The sequence below is a fragment of the Dromiciops gliroides genome, chromosome 1 (genome assembly GCF_019393635.1).
Source record: "Dromiciops gliroides isolate mDroGli1 chromosome 1, mDroGli1.pri, whole genome shotgun sequence".
Taxonomy (NCBI): domain Eukaryota; kingdom Metazoa; phylum Chordata; class Mammalia; order Microbiotheria; family Microbiotheriidae; genus Dromiciops; species Dromiciops gliroides.
The window spans coordinates 42,748,261-42,771,019 of NC_057861.1; the positions used below are offsets into that span (position 1 = coordinate 42,748,261).

Below are 22,759 nucleotides of genomic sequence, written 5' to 3' on the forward strand. Positions count from 1 at the left end.
ATTCAAAGCCCTTCATAACCTAGTCCCCCTTCCCCTTTCTGGTCTTTTTTTTTTTTTTTCCAGGGCAATGAAGGTTAAGTGACTTGCCCAGGGTCACACAGCTAGTAAGTGTTAAGTGTCTGAGGCCGGATTTGAACTCAGGTCCTCCTGAATCCAGGGCCAGGGCTCTATCCACTGCGCCACCTAGCTGCCCCAGGGGTAAAGGTTGGGGAAGCATCTATGATTGGATAATCTTCAGAAGTGGGAATATGTGAATGTGTGTATATGGGGAAGGGGAGGTAGAGCTCTTATGATTGACTAAGGGCAATGTCCATCAACTCCTAGGCCTTTCTCAACAGACTTTCACAGGCCATCAACTACACCCTGCTCACTCCTGGACACTGCACACCATCATGTCAGCAGGGGCTTTCCAGTCAGCAGTCAGGAAGGCCTTGGGTCTTCCACTTGTCAGCAATGCACATTTATGACAAAGCATCTGTAGATTTTCAAGCACAACTCTCATACCACATTCCCAGGAGGTAGGGTGAGGGGACCCCAGAGGGTCCCACAAATACAGGAGATCTCTGTCCCTAGCTTTAATATAAGTTAATATAGGCCTAACTAACCACATCTCTCTCTCTCTCTCTTTTTTTTTGGTGAGGCAATTGGGGTTAAGTGACTTGCTCAGGGTCACACAGCTAATGTTAAGTGTCTGAGGTCAAATCTGAACTCAGGTCCTCCTGAATCCAGGGCCAGTGCTCTATCCACTGCGACACCTAGCTGCCCTTAACTAAGCACATCTCAATCTATAAAGTATAGCTCTATCCCCTAACCCAAATATAAGTCATAGAATCATCAATACAGAGTGGCTTAATTCATTCTTTTTTTTTCTTTTTTTTTTTTTAGTGAGGAAATTGGGGTTAAGTGACTTGCCCAGGGTCACACAGCTAGTAAGTGTTAAGTGTCTGAGGCCAGATTTGAACTCAGGTACTCCTGCCTCCAGGGCCGGTGCTTTATCCACTGTGCCACCTAGCTGCCCTGGCTTAATTCATTCTAACCCCCTTAATTCTTATTCTAATAGTGTTAACCAAATCAAACAGTTCTATCATAACTTATGGGCTAACACAATCCCTGATACCCATTACATCACAATGAACAGAGTAAATACTGATTAAATTGAGTAGGGGGGAGTCAAAATTATCCTCACACCTATTTATCTTGTATGTATCTGTTTGCATGTGGTCTCCCCTAGTACATTCTAAATCCCTTGAGGGCAGTCACAGTCTCTTCTTTGCATCTCCAGTACTTACTACAGTAGTGTTAAAGAGTCCCCTTAACATGGGGCACTTACCAAAAGTTTGTTCATGGATTGTTGATTGAATGAAGGCTTTATTTTAAGGGGGGTTTAAATCTAGTTAATAGAGGGATAGTAGGAGAGATGGATTAATAAAGAACTTTTATATATTTTCTAAATTTAATATTTTAGGATTATATATTTGTTTGTGGGGCAGCTAGGTGTTGTAGTGGGTAGAACACCTGACACTTCAAATCCAGCTTCAGATACTTACTAGCTATGGGACCTTGGACAAATCATTTAATTTCTGTCTTACCTCAGTTTCCTAATCTGTAAAATGGTGATACCAATAGGGTAGTTGTAAGGATCAAAAGGAAATATTTGTAAAGGACTTAGTACAGTGCCTGGCACATAGTAAGCACTAAATAAATCTTAGCTATTATTATCATTATTAAAATCATACGTTTATGTATGCTAAATGTATATTTATTTCAAAACTGTATATTATATATTAAGGTTATTAGTTATTTTGTTATATATTAGAATAAGATTATATATATTCTAAGAATTGTATACTTGTGTATTTCAAAATTACATATTAATATTTAGCTGTTTTATTTCATCTACATAACCATATATAACACTACGCATCATATGTATTCTAAGAATTAAATACTTGTATATTTCAAAATTACATTATACATGTTCATTATCAAATTTATAATATATAATAAAATGATACACTGCATATGTATTCTAAGAATATACACTGCTATATTTCAATCTTATATATTCATATTATTATTTTATATTCACGGTATAATATAGAACAAAATTATGCATTCTAAGAATTGTATACTTGTGAAGCTAAGAATTATATATTATTATGTATTTGCATTATTAGGCATTCTAAGAATTATATATTTTTGTATTTCACATTATCTGTTATATATTCACATTATTAGTTGCTTTATTATATATATATGTTTATGAGATAATAAAATCACACATTATATATGTATTCAAGAACTGAATAATGGAGTATTTGTAAATTATATATCATATATTCACGTTAATTTTTTATGCTGGTAATATATGCATTATATGATCACAAAACAATTATATGACGTTCTTATTCTAAGAATTGTATATTAATGTATTTTTTAAATGCTAAAACTTAACTGGCGGTGGAGGGCGTGTGGGGGGGTGAAGGAACCTGAAGGTGCCCAGCGGTGGTAGGGGGGCGGAGGGCAGGTTGAGACTCAGGGAGAGGGGGAGGGCCGAGTGGGGAGTAAACTGATGCACCTCCCCGCCCCCGGCGTTTTTGCAGGCTCCGCCCCTCCCGCAGCGCGGTCCCGCCCCCTCGCCAGGCCCCGCCCTCCCCGCAGCCTCCGCGGGCCCGTCCGTCCGTCTGGGCCGTGGCTGGCTGCCGTCTGTCCGTAGTGCGGCTGCGCCAGGGCGGCCCAGGCTCCGGGGCCCGGGCGGGCCGCGACTCTTTGTCTCAAAGCCCGAGCGGCGGCGAGCGGAGTGGCAGCAGCAGCAGCAGCAGCGGCGGCGGCGGCGGCGGCGGCGGAGCAACAGGAGCGGAGCAACCGCAGCGGCCTCGGAGCAGCAGCAGCAGCAGCAGCAGCGGGGGCGCAGGCTAGCAGGCTCGAAGCGCCGCCCCGGGGGGCTCCAGCTGTCGCACATCTGGATCCGCGGAGCCCCGCCCAGCGGCGGCGACCACAGAGGCGGCCCCGGCGCCAGCCCCGAGTCAGCCGGGCAGAGGAGGAGCAGGAGCAGGAGCGGGAGCAGGAGGCCCGACCCGGAGCAGCGCAGCGTTTGTGGGGCTCGGGGGGAGGGTCCAGGGCTCCGGGAGGGCTGCGCGGGTGCCGGACCCGCGGACGAGAGGAGGCCGAGGCCGGCCGAGGGGCTCCGGCTCCGGCCGCCCCCGCCGGACCGGCCGCTCCGCCAGGAGCTGTGTACAAACAAGGACCGCGGGGGCTGGCGCCTCTTAAGGTGGACTGGACTGCTTAAGGTGGACTGGCATCCGTGCGGGGGTGTGGGGGTGCTCCCTTTTCCCTTCCTTCCCCCTCTTTCTCATCTCTCCCCCCCCTCTTGCATCAGACGCTCGCTGGATTCTGGCGCTCGGGCCGAATCGGCCGGACTTTGACCATTTCTCCACGGGGCTTGACCCTCGGGGTGCCCGGAGTTAAGAGGCCACAGAGAAAGCGAACCCGGAGCAGGACGGACCCCAGCCCCTCACCCCCCATCTCATCCAGCTGCTAACGATGCCCCCCACCCATTTTTACTTAAGAGGAGAGCAGCCCATGGACCGGGGAGTGGGGGAAAGGAGCCACAGGCCCAGCGACCCCGAGTTCGTGGGAACCCTCCGTGGGCCTGGCCAGCCCCGGGCTCATTCTTGAGCCTACCCCGCGCTGGAAGAAGGGACCGCTTCTGGGTCCGGCCCCTGGCGCCCACCGCCTTGTCCTGAGCCCAGCCCACGTCCACAGCCTTCTCTTCCTCGGACCCCCCACCAGCTGCGTGCCCGACGCCTGCCCAAGGGGATGGAGACAGTGGGAAAGTTTGAGTTCAGCCGGAAGGACCTGATTGGCCACGGGGCATTCGCCGTGGTCTTTAAAGGGAGGCATAAAGAGGTAAGGAAGGGGGGGTTGCGGGGTGGGTTTGTTGTGCCCCTCCCCTCCCCCTTCCTTCCCTATTTCCACCTTCACCACCCCAGCCAGCCGGGGATTCTGTGGTTGTATCCAGAGATGCAGTGTCAGCACATTTCCCATGGAGTCGGCTCGTCCCAGCCACCTTCCTCCCAACATTCCCCCCAACATCCAAGGGTTTAGAAAGAAGCAAGAGGAGGGAGGGCTATGACATTGTGTTGGTCGTCACCCCTATAGTGAGGGGCCTCCCCTCAAGGCTTCACCCATGCCTAGCTCTAAGCCCAGTATTCCCCCTTGGCAAGGGACACTGCCTCCCCCTTTCCAGAAAGTGGGGGGCTTCTTTAAGGAAGTCAGATTTTTCCCAGATGCCTTTTTGGGGGCGTGGGGGATTGGAGAGGTGTTTGGGGCGCCTTCTGGTGGGCCCCGAAAGTACCAGGGGGCCAGTGGGATCACGTCCTGACAAGTCTGGGCACCTGCCCTGCCGGCCCCCAGGGTCCTTGGCCAAGCTTGGAAATGGGGCCTGGTTTTCCAGGAATGGGGTAGGCCCTCCCGAGCCTGGGCTCCCTGAGAACGTGGGTCTTTGGGTTTCAGAAACATGAGCTGGAGGTGGCCGTCAAGTGCATTAACAAGAAAAACCTGGCCAAGTCTCAGACCCTGTTGGGAAAGGAAATCAAAATCCTGAAGGTGAATGGAGGGGGCTCGGTTGTGGGTGTGTGGATCTCCTGGGGGGGGGTCCCAAGTTCTCTTCTCCAATTTGACCTACAAAGGAGGAACACCTGGGTTCAAATAGCCTTCCCACTGCCTACCTGTTTGTCCACGGGCCAGTCACTTAACTTCTGAACCTTCATCTCTAAAATGGGGACAATGCCTTAGCTTTCCTCATTTAATATTCTCATATATTGGCTGGCTGATGGGATGTCCTGTCCCTCAGATTGGCTTAATGTATGTCAAATGCTTTGCATACCTCCATTGTGCTAAAGACCTCTATTTATTATCCTGGTTTAATCTCTATTTTTAACCTCTTCTCATTTTTCTAGGAATTGAAACATGAAAATATCGTGGCCTTGTATGATTTTCAGGTACTTCTTTTGATTCTGTGGCTAACCCTGCGGTTTTTTTTGGGGGGGGGGTCCCTGGATGGGGGAGGGGAGCCTCTGGACCATGTATTCTTTCCGTAAGGAGGGGGGGAGGGCAGGTCCAGTCCTGAGCTGATCTCTGCTGACTCCACAACATGTCTGGGTGCCCACTTGGCCTCCCCGGCTCTCCAGCTGCCGTTCAGGGCAGCTGTTCCCTGGCAGACCAGTGCCCGGGGGCCTCTGAGGACTTGCAGAGCCTGGGCATGAGCTTCCTGGGTGTATATCTGGCCCCCTCTCTGGGTGCTGGTCAGGGGACTGGCTGGGGGCCCTCAGATAGGGCAGGCACCCTGAACGGGGCTGTTCTCTGGGCTGTTTTGGGGGGAGAGGGAGATGCTGAGAGGAGTTTCCATAGGCCCACCTGGACTGTTTCTTCTGTGTCTTTGAGGCTTGAGGGGCCCTGGCTGGGGGCAGGGGGGTGCTTTAAGAAAGCCTCAGCTGGGTTCTCTCTACTGTTTGTTGACATTGCTCCTGGAGGCTGGCATGGCTCCAGCCGCCTCTTTGCGTCAGAGGCTAAAGCGAGATTCCTTTATGGCCAGGCGTGCTGGGATCAGGGGCTCTGCTTCTCCGGCCCCTGGGTCTTCTCCCGGGCTCTCCCTCGGAGGCCAGACTATTTTTCCCACGGTGCCCTTCACCCAGGGGCCCAGGGGGAAGGCAGGGGCCCCTGTGCTTGGGTCCGAGGGTTTCTTCTGAGACTTGGACATGCTTGAGGGGGGGGGGACGAGAGGGGGGAGTCTGAGCCTGTTGTCAGAGTTGGTACCCAGTCTGGGGATCCCAGAGCAGGGATTGGTGGAGCCTTTGGTGTTTGTGTTGGTGACAGCTGGTCTTGCTGACTAATGGTTTTGAAACATGTTTACCGAGGACAGGAAGTTTCCGGTGCCCCAGGTTGGACTGGGCCATGGGGGGGGGGGTTGGGAGGAGGTGGCCTCCCTTTGTGCTGCCTGACCGATAGGGGCAGAGGATCTGTGTCAGAAGATGGCTGGGTGGAGCTTAAGGGCCAGGGTCATGGGCCTGTGGATACCTGGAAAACTGGGGACAGAAGACACTGTGTCCCAGGCCTCCTCGGAGATGGGGAGGGACTTCCTGCCCACCCCTTCTTTCCTGCCTCCCTGCCCTGTGCTGAGGCTCCTGTCTGCTCTTGGGGAGGGGGGCGGGGAGGTACAGGCATCTTATAACAGGTGCATAACAACACAAGTCAGATGGGGGGGAGGTTCTCTGTTAACCTCTTCTTCCTTGGCTTCTTTTCTTCTTTGAGAGAGAAGGAAGTTTGTATTACACCATAGACTTAGAGCCAGAAGGGACCTGGGAGGCTATCTACTGTATTTCTACCTCCTTAATTTACTGATGGGGAAACTGAGGCCCAGAGAAATCAGATTTTTCTTGGCCAAGGTTGTATGGGGGTACCATGGGACACCCTTCATTTCTCGGGCTCGGGATGATTGTGTCTGGCAGGGAAATGGACTTCCTGTAGTGAAATCAGACTAGTTATTTTTGAGGTGATTGGACTATCAAACAAAAAAATAAAAACGAAACACCTGCATTTCCTTCACTTAACTGGACCTGGAGTTAGGAAGGCTTGGGTTCAGATTCCTACATGTGACCATAGACAAGTCATTTCCATTCTGGCCCTCAGTTACCTCATCTGTAAAATGGGGGGATTACCTTTAAACACCTGCCTCCGAGGGTTAATGAGTCTCAAGTGAGAACATGCTAGGTAAATGTCTATTATTTATCTATCATTCCCCCTTCTCTAAACCTTCTCACTCCCTTAGTAACAAGGAAAGGAATTCAGAATCCTCTCCCTGGGTCAACCTGACAGCTTTTTATAGGATATGAGACATAGATGAGATTTTAGAGAGGGTTTGTTGTTCAGTAGTATTCAGTTGTGTCTGACTCTGCGTGACCCCATATGGGGTTTTCTTGGCGAAGATACAAGAGTGGTTTCCCATTTCCTTCTCTAGCTCATTTTACAGATGAGGAAACTGAGGCAAACAGGGTGCAGTGACTTCTCCAGGGTCACACAGCTAGCAAGTGTCTGAGGCCAGATTTGAACTCAGGTCCTCCTGACTCCAGGGCCAGTGCTTTATCCACTGAGCCACCTAGCTGCCCCTCCATTATTTCTTGTTGGCTTTCTCAGGTTAGCAGAAAAGAGGCTGATTTTGGGGGTGAGGTCCATCAGGAGCCTTTGCCATGAGTTGGCGTGGCAAGGCATGGCCCTTGGGGGATTCTCTGGTGGCACCATCCCTCTATCAGCTCTCTCTGCTCCCACCTTCCCTACCTAGGTAGGCCTTGTACTCAGTGAGAACAGCTGTCTCTGGAGACAGGAGGCTTGGGAGTGGAGTGGGGCGATCCCCTGCTCTCACACTTTGAGGACTTGGCATCTCCACCCCTAGGTAGGACAGGATGGGGGGGTGGGTGAGGCTTCCAGTGGGCTAACCTCTCCTCGAGGACACCGTGCCTGCCTAACCTGTTTTCCCAGAACCCTGGGAATTCCTCAGGATCATGGTGACTCACTCACAAGCTCTTCGCTGCATAGACTGGAGGCCAAACACTGCTGGCTTTGGCAGCCAAGAAGTGAGTTCTCTGGTTTAGACCTAACTTGGGGATTTTAGTTTTTTGCTTTTGCTTTTCTTTTGAAGGCCGGAGGGAATGAGTGTGAGCACCTCCTCACCCCATTTTCCTTTTCCTGTGTTTAAAAGAAAGAGAAAAAAACAACTAGCTAAGTAGACTGATAGCAGAGCTAACTGATGGGTGGTTGGAGAGAGTCTGAGTGCCTTCTCACCCATTCTGGGTGAGATTTACAAACGTTTTCCTGATCCCTGTAGTTTGTTTTGGTTTGGGGTTTTTTGGTGAGGCAGTTAGGGTTAAGTGACTTGCCCAGGGTCACACAGCTAGTAAGTGTCAAGTGTCTGAGGCCAGATTTGAACTCAGGTTCTCCTGCCTCCAGAGCCAGTGCCCTATCCACTGCCCTACCCAGCTATCCCATGATCCCTATAGTTTTGAATAGCCTCAGGAGGGCTGGAGGGGGTAGCCCTGGGACAGGGCCTGGCTTTGGGGCTCTATAAGGGGGACCCTGGGGATGATAGGAGATATGCTTTGGGGGCCTATAGATTCCTTCCCTCTTTTCTTTTTTTCTTTTTTTTGGTTAGCTGGGTTTAAGTATTTTCTTTTTTGTTTTGTTTGGTTTTGTGGGGCAACGGGGATTAAGTGACTTGCCCAGGGTCATACAGCTAGTAAATGTCAAGTGTCTGAGGCCAGATTTGAACCCTGGTCCTCCTGAATCCAGGGCTTGTGCTTTATCCACTGTGCCACCCACCTAGCTACCCCATCCTTCCCTCTTTTAAACCACCACTTTCCTCTCCCCCTCCCCCCTCCAGCATAGAAATGTGGAAAGAGTAAGAGGACCTGGGTTTAAATCTTACCTCTCTCGCCTTGGGACAACTTTTGGTTACAACTTTTCTCTGAGTTCCCTCATCCATAAAGTGACGGGGTTGTTGGTCCAGATGACCTTCTAGACGTCCCTTCTAGCTGTAGACCTGTGGTGCTTATTTTGAGAGGCAACGTGCTTCAAGTGTGTGCCTCAGGAAGACCTTGTGACCCTGGGCAAGTCACTTAACCCTCAGTGAGACTTTTCTCACTTCTAAAATGAAGATAAAAGAATCTTACAGGGCCCTTGTGAGGAGAAAAATGAGTAATGTGGAAACCCCAAAGAGCTTTATCAATATGTACTGCCATTATTATTAACACGATTGTTCAAAGGCAGGAGGGGACAGAAGTGTATGCAATGAGATTGAAAAGATTGGTGCCTGCTTAGGAAGGGTTTTTAAATTCCAAGTTGGTATGTGAACTCCCAGCGGGAAACACCCCCCCCCCCCCACCTTTGTTCAGTTGTGTTGGACTCTGTGGCGCTATTTGGTGTTTTCCTGGCAGAGACACTGGAGTGGTTTGTCATTTCCTTCTCCAGCTCATTTGACAGAAGAGGAAACTGAGGCTAATTGGGGATAAGTGACCTACCCAGGGTCATACAGCTAGGAAGTGTCTGAGGCCAGATTGCATGAATTGGGGGGGGGGGGTTGTCTAACTTCAAGGCCTAGACCCACCAGAGCTGGTGTGAGCTCCTTGGTATAAGAGAGAGGAGGGACTTTCCAAAATGGAGGTATGGGGTTGGGGTCCTTTTATTTTATTATTTTTTTTTCAGGGTAATAAGTGACTTGCCCAGGGTCACACAGCTAGTAAGTGTCAAATGTCTAAGGCTGGATTTAAACTGAGGTCCTTCTGAATCCAGGGCCAGTGCTTTATCCACTGCGCCACCTAGCTGCTGGGGTCCTTTTAGAAAATCAAACTGGGACTAGACTTGGGGGCTACTAGGCTGAGCTTTCTAAGGGGAAATGGAGTCCTGGTCAGGGTGGGGTCTGAGGATAAGGATAACAGAGCCCCAGCCTCTCTTTGGAAGTCAGTCTGGTAAGGAAGGAGTTAACTAGGTCAGATGCTCTCTCAGGCTTGTGATCACCAGACCTGGGCTTGGCTGCTGGTCCACAGGAGATCCTATTAGGCAAAAGAGACTTAAGTCTCCCAGAAAGAAAAAGAGAGGCGGGGTTAGGACTCCTGTTTTGTGTGTTTTGAGAGGCTGGAGGAGCCCTCTTTAAAAATAACCACCTCTCAGTGAGGTAGGCTTGGTCCCAGCCTGCTGCACTTTATGGGGGTGTCTGTGTCTCAGATACTTTTCATTGTAGTATAGACCTCTCTGGAAAAGTTTAGGAAAGCCAAGTATAAGTGACTGTAGGATTATTTGCCTGTTTGGGGTTATGTAACTCCTTTTGTCAGTGGAGGTCATGTTTCCTAGGGCAGGCTGTTTGCTCTGGTCCTTGGTTTCCCTTTCTGTAAAATGGAGATGAGAAGTCTTCGGTGCTATTTACCACCCCCCCCCCCAGGATTATTGTGAAGAGGCAGGTATGGTGTGGTGGATCTCGGGGTATTGGAGTCAGGAGGAAGCTTGCATTCAGACACTGTAGCTAAGTAGCAACTAAAGTTTTCTGTGCCTCACTTCAGTTTCCTTCTCTGTAAAACTAGGGGATGAGACTCCATGACCTGTAAGGTCCTTCCAGCCTGTCCTTGAGTAGTTTTTTCTATATAAATATGTTTCTGTTCATTTATTTTTATGTAACATAAATAATATGTAAATAAATGCATTCTATAGAAATAATGGTTGGTTTTGAAACAGCTGTTTCAGCATGGCTCCCTGGAGAGCATGGATTTAGGGTCAGGACTGACCTCGAGTTTGAATCTCGGCTCTGTCCCATTCTAGTCAGGTTGCTTCAACTATCTGGGCTTCAGTTTCTCCATTTGTGAAATGAAGGGATTGGAGAAACCAAGAGAAGTGACTTTCTAATAATAGTTTGCAGAAAGACACCCCCTGGTGCAGCCCTAGAGTCCAGGGACCTCAGTTCGAATCTCAACCTCCCATATTTACCTCTTTTGTGACTTTGAGCCTCAATTTGCTTTTCTGCAAAAGGAGGCATTTGGGAGTAGATGGTCTTGTTGTCTTCTGGCTCTACCTCTGTGATCTTACCTAGGCCAGGGTCAGATTAAGCTCTAAATGTCAGGGTCAGGACTTGAACCTGGAGCTCTTAGCTATTCTGATTTCGGTAGTCTCTCATTAATGAGACACTGGAGTGGGGACCACCAGTGCAAGGGCAGGCAATGTAGGCAGATGGAATGTCATTCATAAGAGGCTGCAGGTAGGTAAGGCTGATGAGAAGAATATAGTCTGAGAATGGATGGAATTTGGGATTTTTGTTTTTAGGGTTCCCAGGGGTCCCAGCCTTAATTTAAGCCTTGAGAGAGAAAGCAGAGGAGTGAGTGGTTCTTTTAGAATGATCCTTGTGGTGGTCCAAGCCATACCCATGCCCGGGCCTGTGCCCGTGCCCGTGCCAGGCCAAGGCGGGGGAAACACCTGTTGCCTCCCTGAGGGAGGTTGTTAAAACCAAATTTAGCTGTGTGGTCCGGGATGTGATGGAACTAGATGCTCCAGGCCTGGGAAGGCCAGCTCAGACCACTGAGCTCTTCCCCTACTCTGTGAGCCCTTCTAGCCGGAGAGGAGGCCCCTGCTTGAGAAACTAAGACCCCTGAGAGAGACCCCTGAGCAGTTTCTGGTTCTCCGTGCTAGGATGCCTCTGGTTGGAGGGGAGGAGTGTACACAGCCATTTGGAGATGCCCAAAGGAATTAGAAGAATAGAAGGGCTTCTTATAAGTTAGTGCCAGGTGTGAAATGTAGGGTAGAAGGAGGGGGAGTTAATGAGGCCTGGGCCCTGAGGGGAGGCCAGGGAGGCTCTAGATGGGGAGTTGTCATTTTTTTTGGCTTGGGTCCCCCCCACAAGAGCCTAGGAGTGTAGTTGCTTGCTGGCTGCCTGACATCTGGGGATTGGGGGCCTGCCCTGTACAACCTTCTGTTCTACTGACCCTGGCTGGATTCAGCCTAGTCCCAGACACCTCTCCCTCCCCCTTCCCAATGTGGATCATGGTGATTTCTTGGGTGAGGCCTGCGACTGATGCTGTCAGCTTCATGCTTCTGTCCCCGGTGAGTGGAAGAGGGGAAGTAGTGGCCACCGTGGTGGTTAGGAGCTGGTCCCTTGCCCAGGTCAGGGGGCAGTCTTCAGATTAAAGTGGGGCCTGGCCCGTGAGCAGCCTTTCAGAGCAGTGCTTAAAGGACCGTGGGGATGTGGGCCAGCCTGCGTTTGGAAGGAGTCCAGGGCTTTAATTGAATTAGACTCTGTGAGTAGAAATGGGGATCAGGCCTAGCTTGTGGAGGCCTTTCTTGTCACAAGGTCTCTGAGGGTGAGGAGCTAAGGATCTGAGACAGTACCCCGGAGGTGCCAACCAGTCAGGATTTAATCAGCAAGCATTTATCCAGCACCTGCTGCATGCCAGGAATTTGCACCTGGGAAAAGCAACAGGAACTGGGAGGGGGTCAGAGCTAGGCCTGGCTCCTCCAGTATCCTGGGCAGGCTGAGAGTGAGCTGTAGTTTCCTCCGTTTTCCAGAATCACTGACTCGTACAACCTTGTTTGTCTGCCTAACCCTCAGTCCTCCCAGCCTTCCCTCCAGCTCTGAGCAACGGGGAGCAGAGTGGTATCTGGGTGATTCATCGGACCCTCCCAGGGAGAGCAGATGGTCGCTATCTACCTCTCTGCTATCTCTCTGCAGCAGCTGGCCCCTGGGGCAGCAGAAGGGAGGGCGGCCTCTGTTGTTGCAAGGGGGAGGGAGGAGAGGCTAGCTGGTTCTGCATGGGCCTTGAGGACCAGACCTCCAATGAGGGAGAACAGGGAACCTCCAGCGTCTGATGCTGGGGGCACACGCCCCTCGTCTCGTGTCTTAGAACCACAGCATTTACAGTTGGAAGGAAGCCCAAGTACTCTCGTGTTAGAGAGCACCCCCTAGCCCAGTGAATTTGAGGTCCCAGGTCCCCAGAGCCAAGTTTGGATTGCTTGTGGCTTTACCATATCTGCCGTTTTCCAGCCCAGGTTTTGGTTCTGGGAGTCTGAGACAGTCCCTGAGTTCCGGGGAAGATCTGGCCATTTTCTTCTGCTCAGACCATAGAAGAAGGGTCAGGGGCTTGGCTTAATCCTCCAGGGAAGTTGAGAAGATAGACTCTTGATATTTAAAAGGCTTATTTCCTCCCCAGGCCTAGGGTTAGGGCATCCAGGAGCGTAGGTGACTTCTTACACTGTCAGACTCTCAGCCCAGATGAGGGTCTTGGGGATTGCTTTGTAAACAAGCCTGTCTTGAGTGCTTAGGAGAGGAGAAAGGAGGCCTGTCTGGGGGAGGCAACCATGGCTCGTTCTGGGGGAGAGGGAAGTTATCATCTACATCACACTTGAAAAGCTCCCGACATATGTTAACTCATTGGATCTGGATTTGGGACAGCTTGTATGTGCATAATTGGAGGAGGAAATGGCAAACCACTCGGTATCTTTGCTAAGGAAACCCAGACAGGACTGAAAAACGCCTCAGGGTGGCAGGGTCCAGTTCAGGGGACAGCCAGCAGTCTGGCTTATCAGCACTGGAGAGTGTTTGAAAGGAAGTATTAGGAAATAAAGCCGGAAGAGTTTGACTCCAGCTTGTCAGGGCCTTATACCTGGCTCAAGAATTTAAAATTTTTTCCTAGTGAGCAACAGGGAGCCACCGAAGGGTTTTAGGCAGAGGCATGATGTAGTCAGGCTTGTGGTTAAACATCCTTGCTTTGGAGGGGAGCAGTGGGGGTTAAGTGACTTGCCCAGGGTCACACAGCTAGTAAGTGTCAAGTGTTTGAGGCCATATTTGAACTCGGGTACTCCTGAATTTAAGGCCGGTGCTTTATCCACTGCAACACCTAGCCTGCCTCGCTTATACATCCTTGAACAACTTTTGTTTTGTTTGTTTTGTGGGGCAATGAGGGTTAAGTGACTTGCTCAGGGTCACACAGCCAGTGTCAAGTGTCTGAGGCTGGATTTGAACTCAGGTCCTCCTGAATCCAAGGCCAGTGCTTTATCCACTGCGCCACCTAGCTGCCCCTTTTTTTGTTTTGTTTTGGGGGGGTTTTTTTTGGAACAACTTTTATGGAAAATGGGACTGGAGAAGGGAAGGAGACTGGAAGGCATTTCTCCAATCATTTTTCCATGTGGTTGTGATTCTTCCTTTGAAAAGCGCCCCTTCACATCCTTTGACCTTGTGTCAGATAGGGGGCAGGGTGGCGGCTCTCATAAATTTGAATCAGTTCCTTATCTGTCTTGGAAATGAGACCTTTATCAGAGAAACCAATAACTGTTTCTTGAGCTTCAAGGTGAGGAGGGAAGACAGGTTTCAAAGGCCTTGACCAGGTTGTTAGCTGTGTAAATACAGAGAAGGGGTTAGAGATTGTCGCATCAAGAACATTGGCAAGTGACTATATCCTGGAGGGGGGAGAGTGGAGAGAGGGAGGGTCAAGGATGATCTTGAAACCCATGTGTCTGAGAGGGTTGGTGATAGAACTTGGGCAGCTTGGGAGGGAAAGGTTTTCATAGAAGAGATTCCCAAGAAGTTTTGTAAACTGAATTTCAGCGAACTGTTTGGGGGACAACTGGTAAAAAGTATACAGAGCTGGGTTAACTAATGACTAATGATCATGTCACCCTGAGCAAGTCACTTAAGCGTGTAGACTTCTGTTTCCTCTGCTTTCCAGGCCTTAGATTCCTTATCTGTAAAATAATCAGGTTGAAGTAGAGATCTCTTAAGATCCCTTCTGTGTTTATATTTTGAGCCCATGAGCTGTGAAACAGGGATAAAATGTAGCTTTGCTCTTGGGGCTGCTGCAAAGAAAGTTCTCTGTAAACGGTCAGTCCTAGAAATAGGAGCTACTGCTCTCTTGATGTACTTCTGGTTAAAGGAGAAGAGACTTTCTCTATTTTCTTGGCCTCCCTACTCCCCAGTAATCTGTTCTGTGAATTCAGATTCATTCCTCCAAGGGTTTAAGGGATGTACTGTCTACCAGAAGTGTAGGTCCGCATGACAGATTCCTGGTTGGGGGAAGAGGGCCCCCCACCCCTGAGGTAGGTGCTAGGAATTAAATCCATATGATAAGGATGAAAGAGATGGTAATCCTTCATTCTGTCCCCATCCAGCCACATTTATTCAACATGGGGTACCACGGTTTAAGACGGATATTGATGAACTGCAGAGGCACTAGGATGGTGAAGGGCAGCCTTGATTATTGAGTCCGTACCATGAGAATGGGGGATATTTAACTGGAAGGAGGGGAAGCCTAGGTTCATGTACTGGAATGAATTGAACGGCATGGAGATGAGAGGGGTAAGAGGTGCTGGATGTCAGATCTGCCTCCAAAGAGTGGAAGTGGGGGCTCACACCCAAGCGCATCTGGGAGACCCAAGGTGGGAATGAACAGTCTTCAGTGTGGAACCTTCAAGGAAGTCACTGAGGCTGTTCTTAATTGGGTTACATGTAGGAAGAGAAGCTGGGCTTCTGTAGCAAGAACAGAATGATGGGATGGCCACTGGAGTCCCCAACATGTAAGGAGAAAGGGGGAACTGTCCAACCTATCTGGGCACGACCCTCAGTTGGCTTGAGATGGTCAGGAATGCAGGGGTTGCTGTCTGAACCCATGGAAGGAAATCCAGATAGGATTTTGTTGTTTGTTCAGTTTTTCAGTGGTTTCTGATGAGAAAACTGAGGCAAACAGGCTGACATGATTTGCCCGGGGTGGGGGGGGGGGTGTCACATAGCTAGTAAGTGTCAGAGGCTGGATTTGAACTCAGGTCGCCCTGACTCCACTGTGCCACCTAGCTGCACAGCTGGTACTTTATACCTGCTTAATAAAAACTTCTAGCTCTGAGATTCGGTGACTATCCAGCCAGCATTTTTTTTTTAGGACAATGAGGGTTGTGACTGTGACTTGCCCAGGGTCACACAGCTAGGAAGTGTCAAGTGTCAGGCCTGATTTTGAAGTCGGGTCTTACTGAATCTAGGGCTGGTGCTTTGTCCATTGCGCCACCTAGCTGCACCCCCCCCAACCCTGCCAGTATTTATTAATCAAAAACCAGATTGTTCTCAGTACTGGGCAGGGATATAGAAAAAAAGAAAAGCATTGCCTGTCCTTGGGAAGCTTCTGGTCTTCCTCCTGGGCATTAGCAGCCTGTGAAGCTATACAAGGTCAGTCAGCAGGGCTTGGTTTCTATTAGGAGAGGAAGGAAAAAAGAAAGATTGCCCATTTCATCATTTCCATGGGTGGGGATGAGACTGTGGTCAGGACCAGTAACCACATCAGCCCAGGTTTCCTCCTTAGCCCCAAAGATATGTGTCCTGTCTCCTGCTGAATGAGCGATTTGTTCTGGGGGAAAAGGGAGGAGTAACTTGGATGGCCTGATTAATGACCCCACCTCCCTGTTGGCCTGGGGAAGGAGGGGCATGGTCATGGCAGCTGGAGAGGGGAGATATTTCTGGGTCTGGTGTCAAAACTCATCCTGTGTGGACCAGCTGCATTCTCAGTTACTGGGGGTGCTGATCCAGGACTGTGACCCCAGTTCTTTTTTTTTAGTGAGGCAATTGGGGTCAAGTGACTTGCCCCAGGGCCACACAGCTAGTAAGTGTTAAGTGTCTAAGGTCGGATTTGAACTCGGGTACTCCTGACTCCAGGGCCAGTGCTCTATCCACTGTGCCACCTAGCTGCCCATGACCCCAGGTCTTAACTCCCAGCCATGTTATTTATTAAAGGCCTACTGATTGCCAGGTGTTAAGGATTCAAAGACATGAATGAAGCTGCTCCTGCCTTCTGGGACCTGATTCTTTTATCTTTGAGAAAGACCCAGGACAGCAGGTTGGCCATTGGACAAAGTGGGGACCGCTGTGCTTGTCCACAGGCGTTCTCATCCCCGCCTCAACACTGTCCTCCTAGGCCTCTCCTTTGCCACAGCTGATGCTGTAAATGTTGTTAGAGCCAAAGGACCACCTTGTGCACCCTCTGCTCTCTGTTCCTGGCCGGTTGTACCCCTACCACCCAGAAGGCAGCAGAGGCCTGGCTAGCTTCTTCAGGCCAGGCCTGGTGCAGCCACTGTGGTTATTCCTCACAGTGAGGATCTGATCTGGGCCAGGGGAGCTCCCAGGAATCCCACCCCAGGTCAGAGAAGACCATGGGGCTCCTGCCACCATCCAGGATTCACCCTTCTTTCCCCAGAACATTCATAACTGCCTGGAAACACCTGGGGCTCTGTTGGGTTCCTGGGCCTGGCCCTACTTAGCAGGAAAGTAAGAAAAAGATGCCCAAGCATATTATTTTGTACCTGAGCCTCTGTATATGCATGTCTGCTTGTTCTTACCCTCCAGGATGTCAAGAGTTATACTCAAAATCATGAGGGTTTGGTTTTTTTGTCCTTGTCTGAAATGCAGGAGATTTAAAAAAATCAGTTAACAAGCATTTATTTTCTTTTGTTCCCTCCGCCCCCCCCAAAAAAGACAGAACCCCCAATCCTTGTAACAAGGATAGCCAAGCAATACAAATCCCCACTGGGACCATGTCCAAAACTGTCTCCACAAGTCCACTGCAGCTTCTGTCTTCAGTAGGCCACCTAGAGCTGGGAGGGGCTGCAGAAGTCATTACAGTCCAGCCCCCTCATTTTACATTTTGGGGAGACAGAGGACAGATCATCCAGGCCCTTGGCTCAAGGTCACATTGGTGGTAAGAGACAGAGCTGGGATTCCAGTCCAGATCCAAATTCATTGCCCTTAATACAAGACCAGGGCACCACCTCCTTTGTGCTTCTATCAGCACATGACTGCATGCACGTAGCATCTGTGTATTTTTATGTTTGGGGCTGGAGGAGGATGAAGAGAGCTTAAGGAGGGAGGCCCCAGTGCTCCTGGGGTGGGGCCTCCCTGACACCTAGGGCCTGGGAGTGACCATTTAAATAAAAGGGGGTGGGGCAGAGATGCTAGTAGAGTGCCCTCCTGGCAACGGTGGCTGGTACAGGCTCAGTGCCCGCCCAGGGGCCTGACTCACCCTCAGTGTGGTACTGACCTATAATTTTCCTGGCGTCTTACATTAAGGAAGCACTGAAATGGGCTGTTCCCACAAACCTAGGGAGGCCGCCACAGAGGCCGCCCCAGCCTCCAGAGAGGCCGGTCCTTTCCCTTCCATTGGTTGGGGAGCAACCCCAGCTGGTTGCCAGTCCTTGGCTGGGTTGATCCCTTCCTCAGGCTTTGGGATGCTTGGCTTCCCTCTGTGACTCTGTAAGAGGGGGGGGGTGGCTTTTCCAAAATCCTCATCTGTTGACTATTTTCTTTTGTCTTCCAGGAGGTGGCCAGTTCAGTGTACCTGGTCATGGAGGTGAGTTCTGTGGTCCTGCTACAATCACAGTGGGAGAAAAGGGGATAGATGTGGGTTTCCTGGAAGCTGGGCCTCTTCTCTCCTGGCTTCTTACTGAGTTTAGGAGGAGCTGTCCTGGTGACATGAGCTCAGATCTGGGAGGGCCCCAGGAGCATAGAATGTCAGAGCAGGAAGGAATCTTAGACCCCAGCATGTCAGAACTAGAAGGACCCTCAATAGAGGTCAGAACTGGGATAGCCTTTGAAACACAGAATGTCAGGGCTCGGGGGCACCTAAAGCCTCCTGGTTTTACAGGTGGGGGGACTGTGGTGTGACTAGCTGCTGCTGACTTTTCTCCTTTCTCTCTTCCAGTACTGCAATGGGGGCGACCTTGCTGACTACCTGCACTGTGAGTAACTCAGTGGCCCTGCACATCATGAGGGAGCAGAGGAGGGTTCTTGGGAGTGAGCAAGCACGCCCATACAGTTGGGGAGTGTATAGAGTGTGGCTTGCTGAGAATTGCCCAGGCACTGGTTGGGATTTACCTGGTAACTGGTCGTGAGGGACTGAGAGTTAGAAAAAGCCGAATTCAGACCCCTCCTCAGGTACTTGCTGACTGTGACCTCTTTGTGTGCTTAGTTTTCTTCTCTGTAAAATGGAAATAAGAGTCATGGCCTCCCAGCATAATTGTGTGGGGATCGATCAGTGAGATAGCAGTGGATGGTCAAGGAGGAGCTGAGTTCAGATCCACCCTCAGTGTTGTGTGACCCTGGACAAGTCCCATAACCTGCCTGCCTCAGTTTCCTCATCTGTTAAATGGGGATAATAATAGCACCTACCTCCCAGGGTAAGTGTGAGGACCAGATCGGATGATAAAGCAAGCACATGGCCTGACCCATAGTTAAGCACTATGGAAGTGTTGGCTACAGTGATTATAAAGTGCTTAGCAAACTTTGAGAGGATGCTATAAATGCCAGATTATTTCATTAGTTTGGCTTCTCTCTCTCTCTCTGCCCTTTTTTTTTTTTTTTTTTTGGTGAGGCAATTGGGGTTAAGTGACTTGCCCAGGGTCACTCAGCTAGTAAGTGTCAAGTGTCTGAGGTCAGATTTGAACCCAGGTCCTCCTGAATGCAGGGCCAATGCTCTATCCACTGCGCCACCTAGCTGCCCTGCCTTTTTATTATCAGCCAAGAAGGCCAACCACAGGCAGAAAGAATAGATTGTTTATTTCTGGTGGGAAGGGATTGCATTGGGGTCTGGGGCTTGGGGCAAGTGGTTTGGTGGGTGAGGAGGGAGGGGGTGGACCAGCCCAGAGTTAGGACACTCAATAGGCCCAAGGTCACTTTTCTTGCCCCTAAGGTGGCCAGTGGCCCTGAGGCTTGCGGCCTGCTCCTTCAGATCTTCTTTGGGGACCCTAAATAAAACAGAGAGGCTCCTAAGAAAAGGTGCTAGGGTTACTCTTACCTTTACAGCTCTGGGTGGAGAGAGGGCCTAGGGACAGAGGTGGGGGCCTGTGTTCTCTGGTTGCTGGGCAGGACGAAGGGTATCAGTAGGCTAGCTCCTGGGAGAAGGGGCAGCCTGGAGGAGATTCCAGAACACAATGAGAGCCAGGAGGGAGCAGGGCTTGGTGGAAAGAGTCCTGGGCTTGGAGACCAAAGACCTTGGGGGTTTACATCTCAGTCCTGGCTATGCTTGAGTGATAGCAGGTCAGTGGCCAAGTTCATTTCTTCTCCTAGACAGTGGGGATAAAAAAAGACTTGTATTCCCCAAAACTCAGGGGCTTATTTTTTGGAAGTACGTGGCAGACCCTTCATCTTAGATTAGGATGCTCTAGAACCATGAGCGGTGCTGGTGACTGTAGTTGGAAGAGGGACAGTCTGAGGCCTTTTCAGTCTCAGACCTGTCCCGAGGTCATACATGGCGTTAGGGGCTGAGGCAGGGCTCCTCATTCTTGCACCCGGGCCCCTGGTGTATCTAGGAGGGCTGCAGCCCACGACTGGGCCGGAGGACCCTTCGCTGGGGCCAGGCCTCTTCTCACGTACACACACACCTACATAAGCAGCAGGCAGTCTGTAAATATTTGGGTTGACTGAAGGCAGGACTGGGACCTAGCCAGTCTGTACGCAGGCCCTGGCCCTCTGCTTGTTTACTCTTCCCTTTGACAGCTGTCTGGACGGCCGGTCTGTCTGACTGAGCGCAGGGCACCTGACCTTTGGTGTGCTGATAAGCTTGTGTCCTCAGGGTCCACTACAGGGGCCAGCATAGCTGAGGTGTCCACGCTGTCCAGCCAAGTGCCCAGCAGGCCCCTGGTGGGGGGGATAGCTGGCTCTTTCTCAGTAGCCTCTCCCCCCTTTCTATGGGAGGCCCCTCCTGATCGATCGCTCCCAGAGCCTGTGTTTGCTCTTTGTGGCATGTGATGGAGGGACTCTGATAACAACTCTGAGCACGGGGTTGCAGTCTGGTGATGCGCCATGTGGGCCAGGGTGCGTCTCAGCTGTGTGTGTGTGTGTGTGTGTGCGCCCATGCGTGCATCTGTCTGTCAGCCAGTAACCAGCCTGTGCACCCGTGGGCAGATCGCTTCCTCCTCTCTGGCCTTGAGTGTTTTCATCTGTAAAACGGGGTAGGAATCCCCCAAGCTGGTATGCAAGAAAGAACTAAACAGTTAGAGATCTCCTTGAAGGGGGTGGGAGGAGGGGCCGAGTTTAGTGTCTGGGTAGCCCAGGGTTAGAGCACCTAGGCTCTGGGTTCAAGTCCTTAGTGATTGATCCATTTAGCTTTTTCCCGTTTGCAAACTCCAGACTAAGCCCCCTGTTTCTGTACTGGTTATGAGAGCCAGGTGGAGAAAGGTATACTTTGGTGTTGTCCTTCCTCATGCTGCTGGCAAAGATGCCCAAGGATGGGGGACTATGTCTGACAAGGAAAAACTTCTTCCAGGCATCTGAGCTTTGCGGGGAGCAGCTGACTCAGCAGCTTTGTTCACAGTTTGTCCCCTTGCCCTTGAAGTGTCTTCAGCAGAATCTAAGCACCATAGATTGAAAGCTAGGAGAAACCTGCAGGGGGTCAGCTACTTTCAACTCCCTTCATTTGCTATATGAGGAAACTGAGGCTCACACTGGTTAAGTGACTTGTCCCCAAGGTCTCACATCTAGTACGTTTCAGAGGTGTGGGCCCTGTGACACCAGGGCTTTTTCCACAGGGAAACAAGCTGGTGGCCGATGGGGATGAAAAGGGTGGGCGGGCCGTGGATGGAGGCAGAGAGACACGCATACTCTGAGTGATAGACAGACAGACAGACAGACACACACACACACACACACACACACACACACACACAGGTTTTCTTTTTGGCTCCTGAGTCCCAAGAGTTCTGTGTCTCCTCCAGAGGGAGGAGGAATTGTGGGGATTTACTCTCAACCCTATCGCCTGAATGCTATTTCTACCACCCTGCACTTTTTATTTTTAAAGAAAATTAATGTAATTTTGAAGGAAAAAAAACCAAACTGGGTGTTTATTGGTCTCTTGTTTGTCTGTGTACTCCAGTATCCCTCTGTCCCCATTCCTATAGAGTCCATCCCTTATGACAAAGAAATTTTTTTTTTTTAAAAAGAGGAAGAGAAATTGAAATTTAGCCAAACTCAAGTGGGAACTGTAGAAGGCGGAAAAAGGTGTCTTGTATTCAGGAGGAAATTCCTTAGTTCTTGTATTCTTTTTTAAAATTTTTAATTTTTTCTTATGAAATCACTCGTCGAAATAACATTTCAGTATACAAAGGACTAAAGAGGATTGTCTGTGAAATTATTGTTTTTAGAAAGTGTATTAACATGTTTTTCATTCCTATATGTTTGCATAAATTTGCTTCCATGTATGTATGTGAATATAAATGGTTTTTCAATTTTTATTTATTTATTTATTTAGCTGAGTGAAGCTCTTCCCCCACCCCCTTTCTCTACCCCGCCCCCACATAGCCAGAGATAGTCCCTTGAAGACAGAGAGCGCTCCCCCCTCCTACCCCACCCCCAGCCAGCCCTTATTTCTTGGTATCCCCCTTGGGATCATTTGCTTAGGAGCGCCCAGGGTCTGTTTTTGATGCAAACATCTGGTCTTTCCAGATGTTCTTCTAAAGATAAAAGTATGTGGCCAGGGATGGGAAATAGGAAGGCGCCTTCATTGGGATGGTCACTTTATTGAAGGCTGAGATTGGGGAGTTTGCCCCAAATTCCCTGAGCCTGGCCCCAGTCTGAGCTCTGATCTGATCCTAATGCCAGGGCATTTCCTAAGGATTCCTCTCAGCCCAGTTGTAGAAGGCTCAATAGAATGGGAGGTTAGGAGACAGGGTTTGGTGGTATTTTCTCCCCAGTTTTGTCACTTAACCTGGTGAGCCTGAGGCCTGAGGCCTCTCCTTGGGGCCTCAGTATTAAGAGCTCTCTAAATGGGGGGGAGGGCAGCTGGGGAATTGTTTGATCTCAGGATGTCGTCATGACAGCTGAGCCCCAGGGACCAAGGTAGGTTCCTCTTCACCATTGACGGCTGGGTGGAATTTTTTTTCTTCTTTCCCTCCTCTCTCTCCCAGCCATGAGGACCCTGAGTGAGGACACCATCCGCCTCTTCCTCCAGCAGATCACAGGCGCCATGAAGATGCTACATAGCAAGGGCATCATCCATCGGGACCTGAAGCCTCAGAATATCCTCTTGTCCTACTCCGGGGGCCGAAAGTCCAACCCCAACAACATCCGGGTGAAGATCGGTGAGTGCTCAGAGGCCCTCCTCTCCTTTAGAGAGAAGATTGTCATTTATATCTTTTGGTTTTAGATTGCCCAAAATTGCCTCTTGTCAATCGATAAGCATTTATTAAGCACCTACTAACTATAAGCAGC

General features: G+C 50.1%; 1 protein-coding gene across 6 annotated transcripts in view; it reads left to right on the forward strand.

The window, feature by feature from the left end:
* The first annotated feature begins 2,921 nt into the window (after positions 1-2,921).
* Positions 2,922-22,759, forward strand: part of ULK1 (unc-51 like autophagy activating kinase 1) — a 56,411-nt gene continuing 36,573 nt past the window's right edge. For all 6 annotated transcript variants that reach the window (XM_043979722.1, XM_043979726.1, XM_043979725.1 and 3 more), the window contains exons 1-6: positions 2,922-3,909; positions 4,516-4,608; positions 4,962-5,003; positions 17,874-17,906; positions 18,258-18,294; positions 22,456-22,629. In XM_043979722.1, the coding sequence (XP_043835657.1) occupies positions 3,820-3,909; positions 4,516-4,608; positions 4,962-5,003; positions 17,874-17,906; positions 18,258-18,294; positions 22,456-22,629 (469 nt within the window). In that variant the 5' untranslated portion in view covers positions 2,922-3,819. The remainder of the gene's footprint in view (positions 3,910-4,515; positions 4,609-4,961; positions 5,004-17,873; positions 17,907-18,257; positions 18,295-22,455; positions 22,630-22,759) is intronic.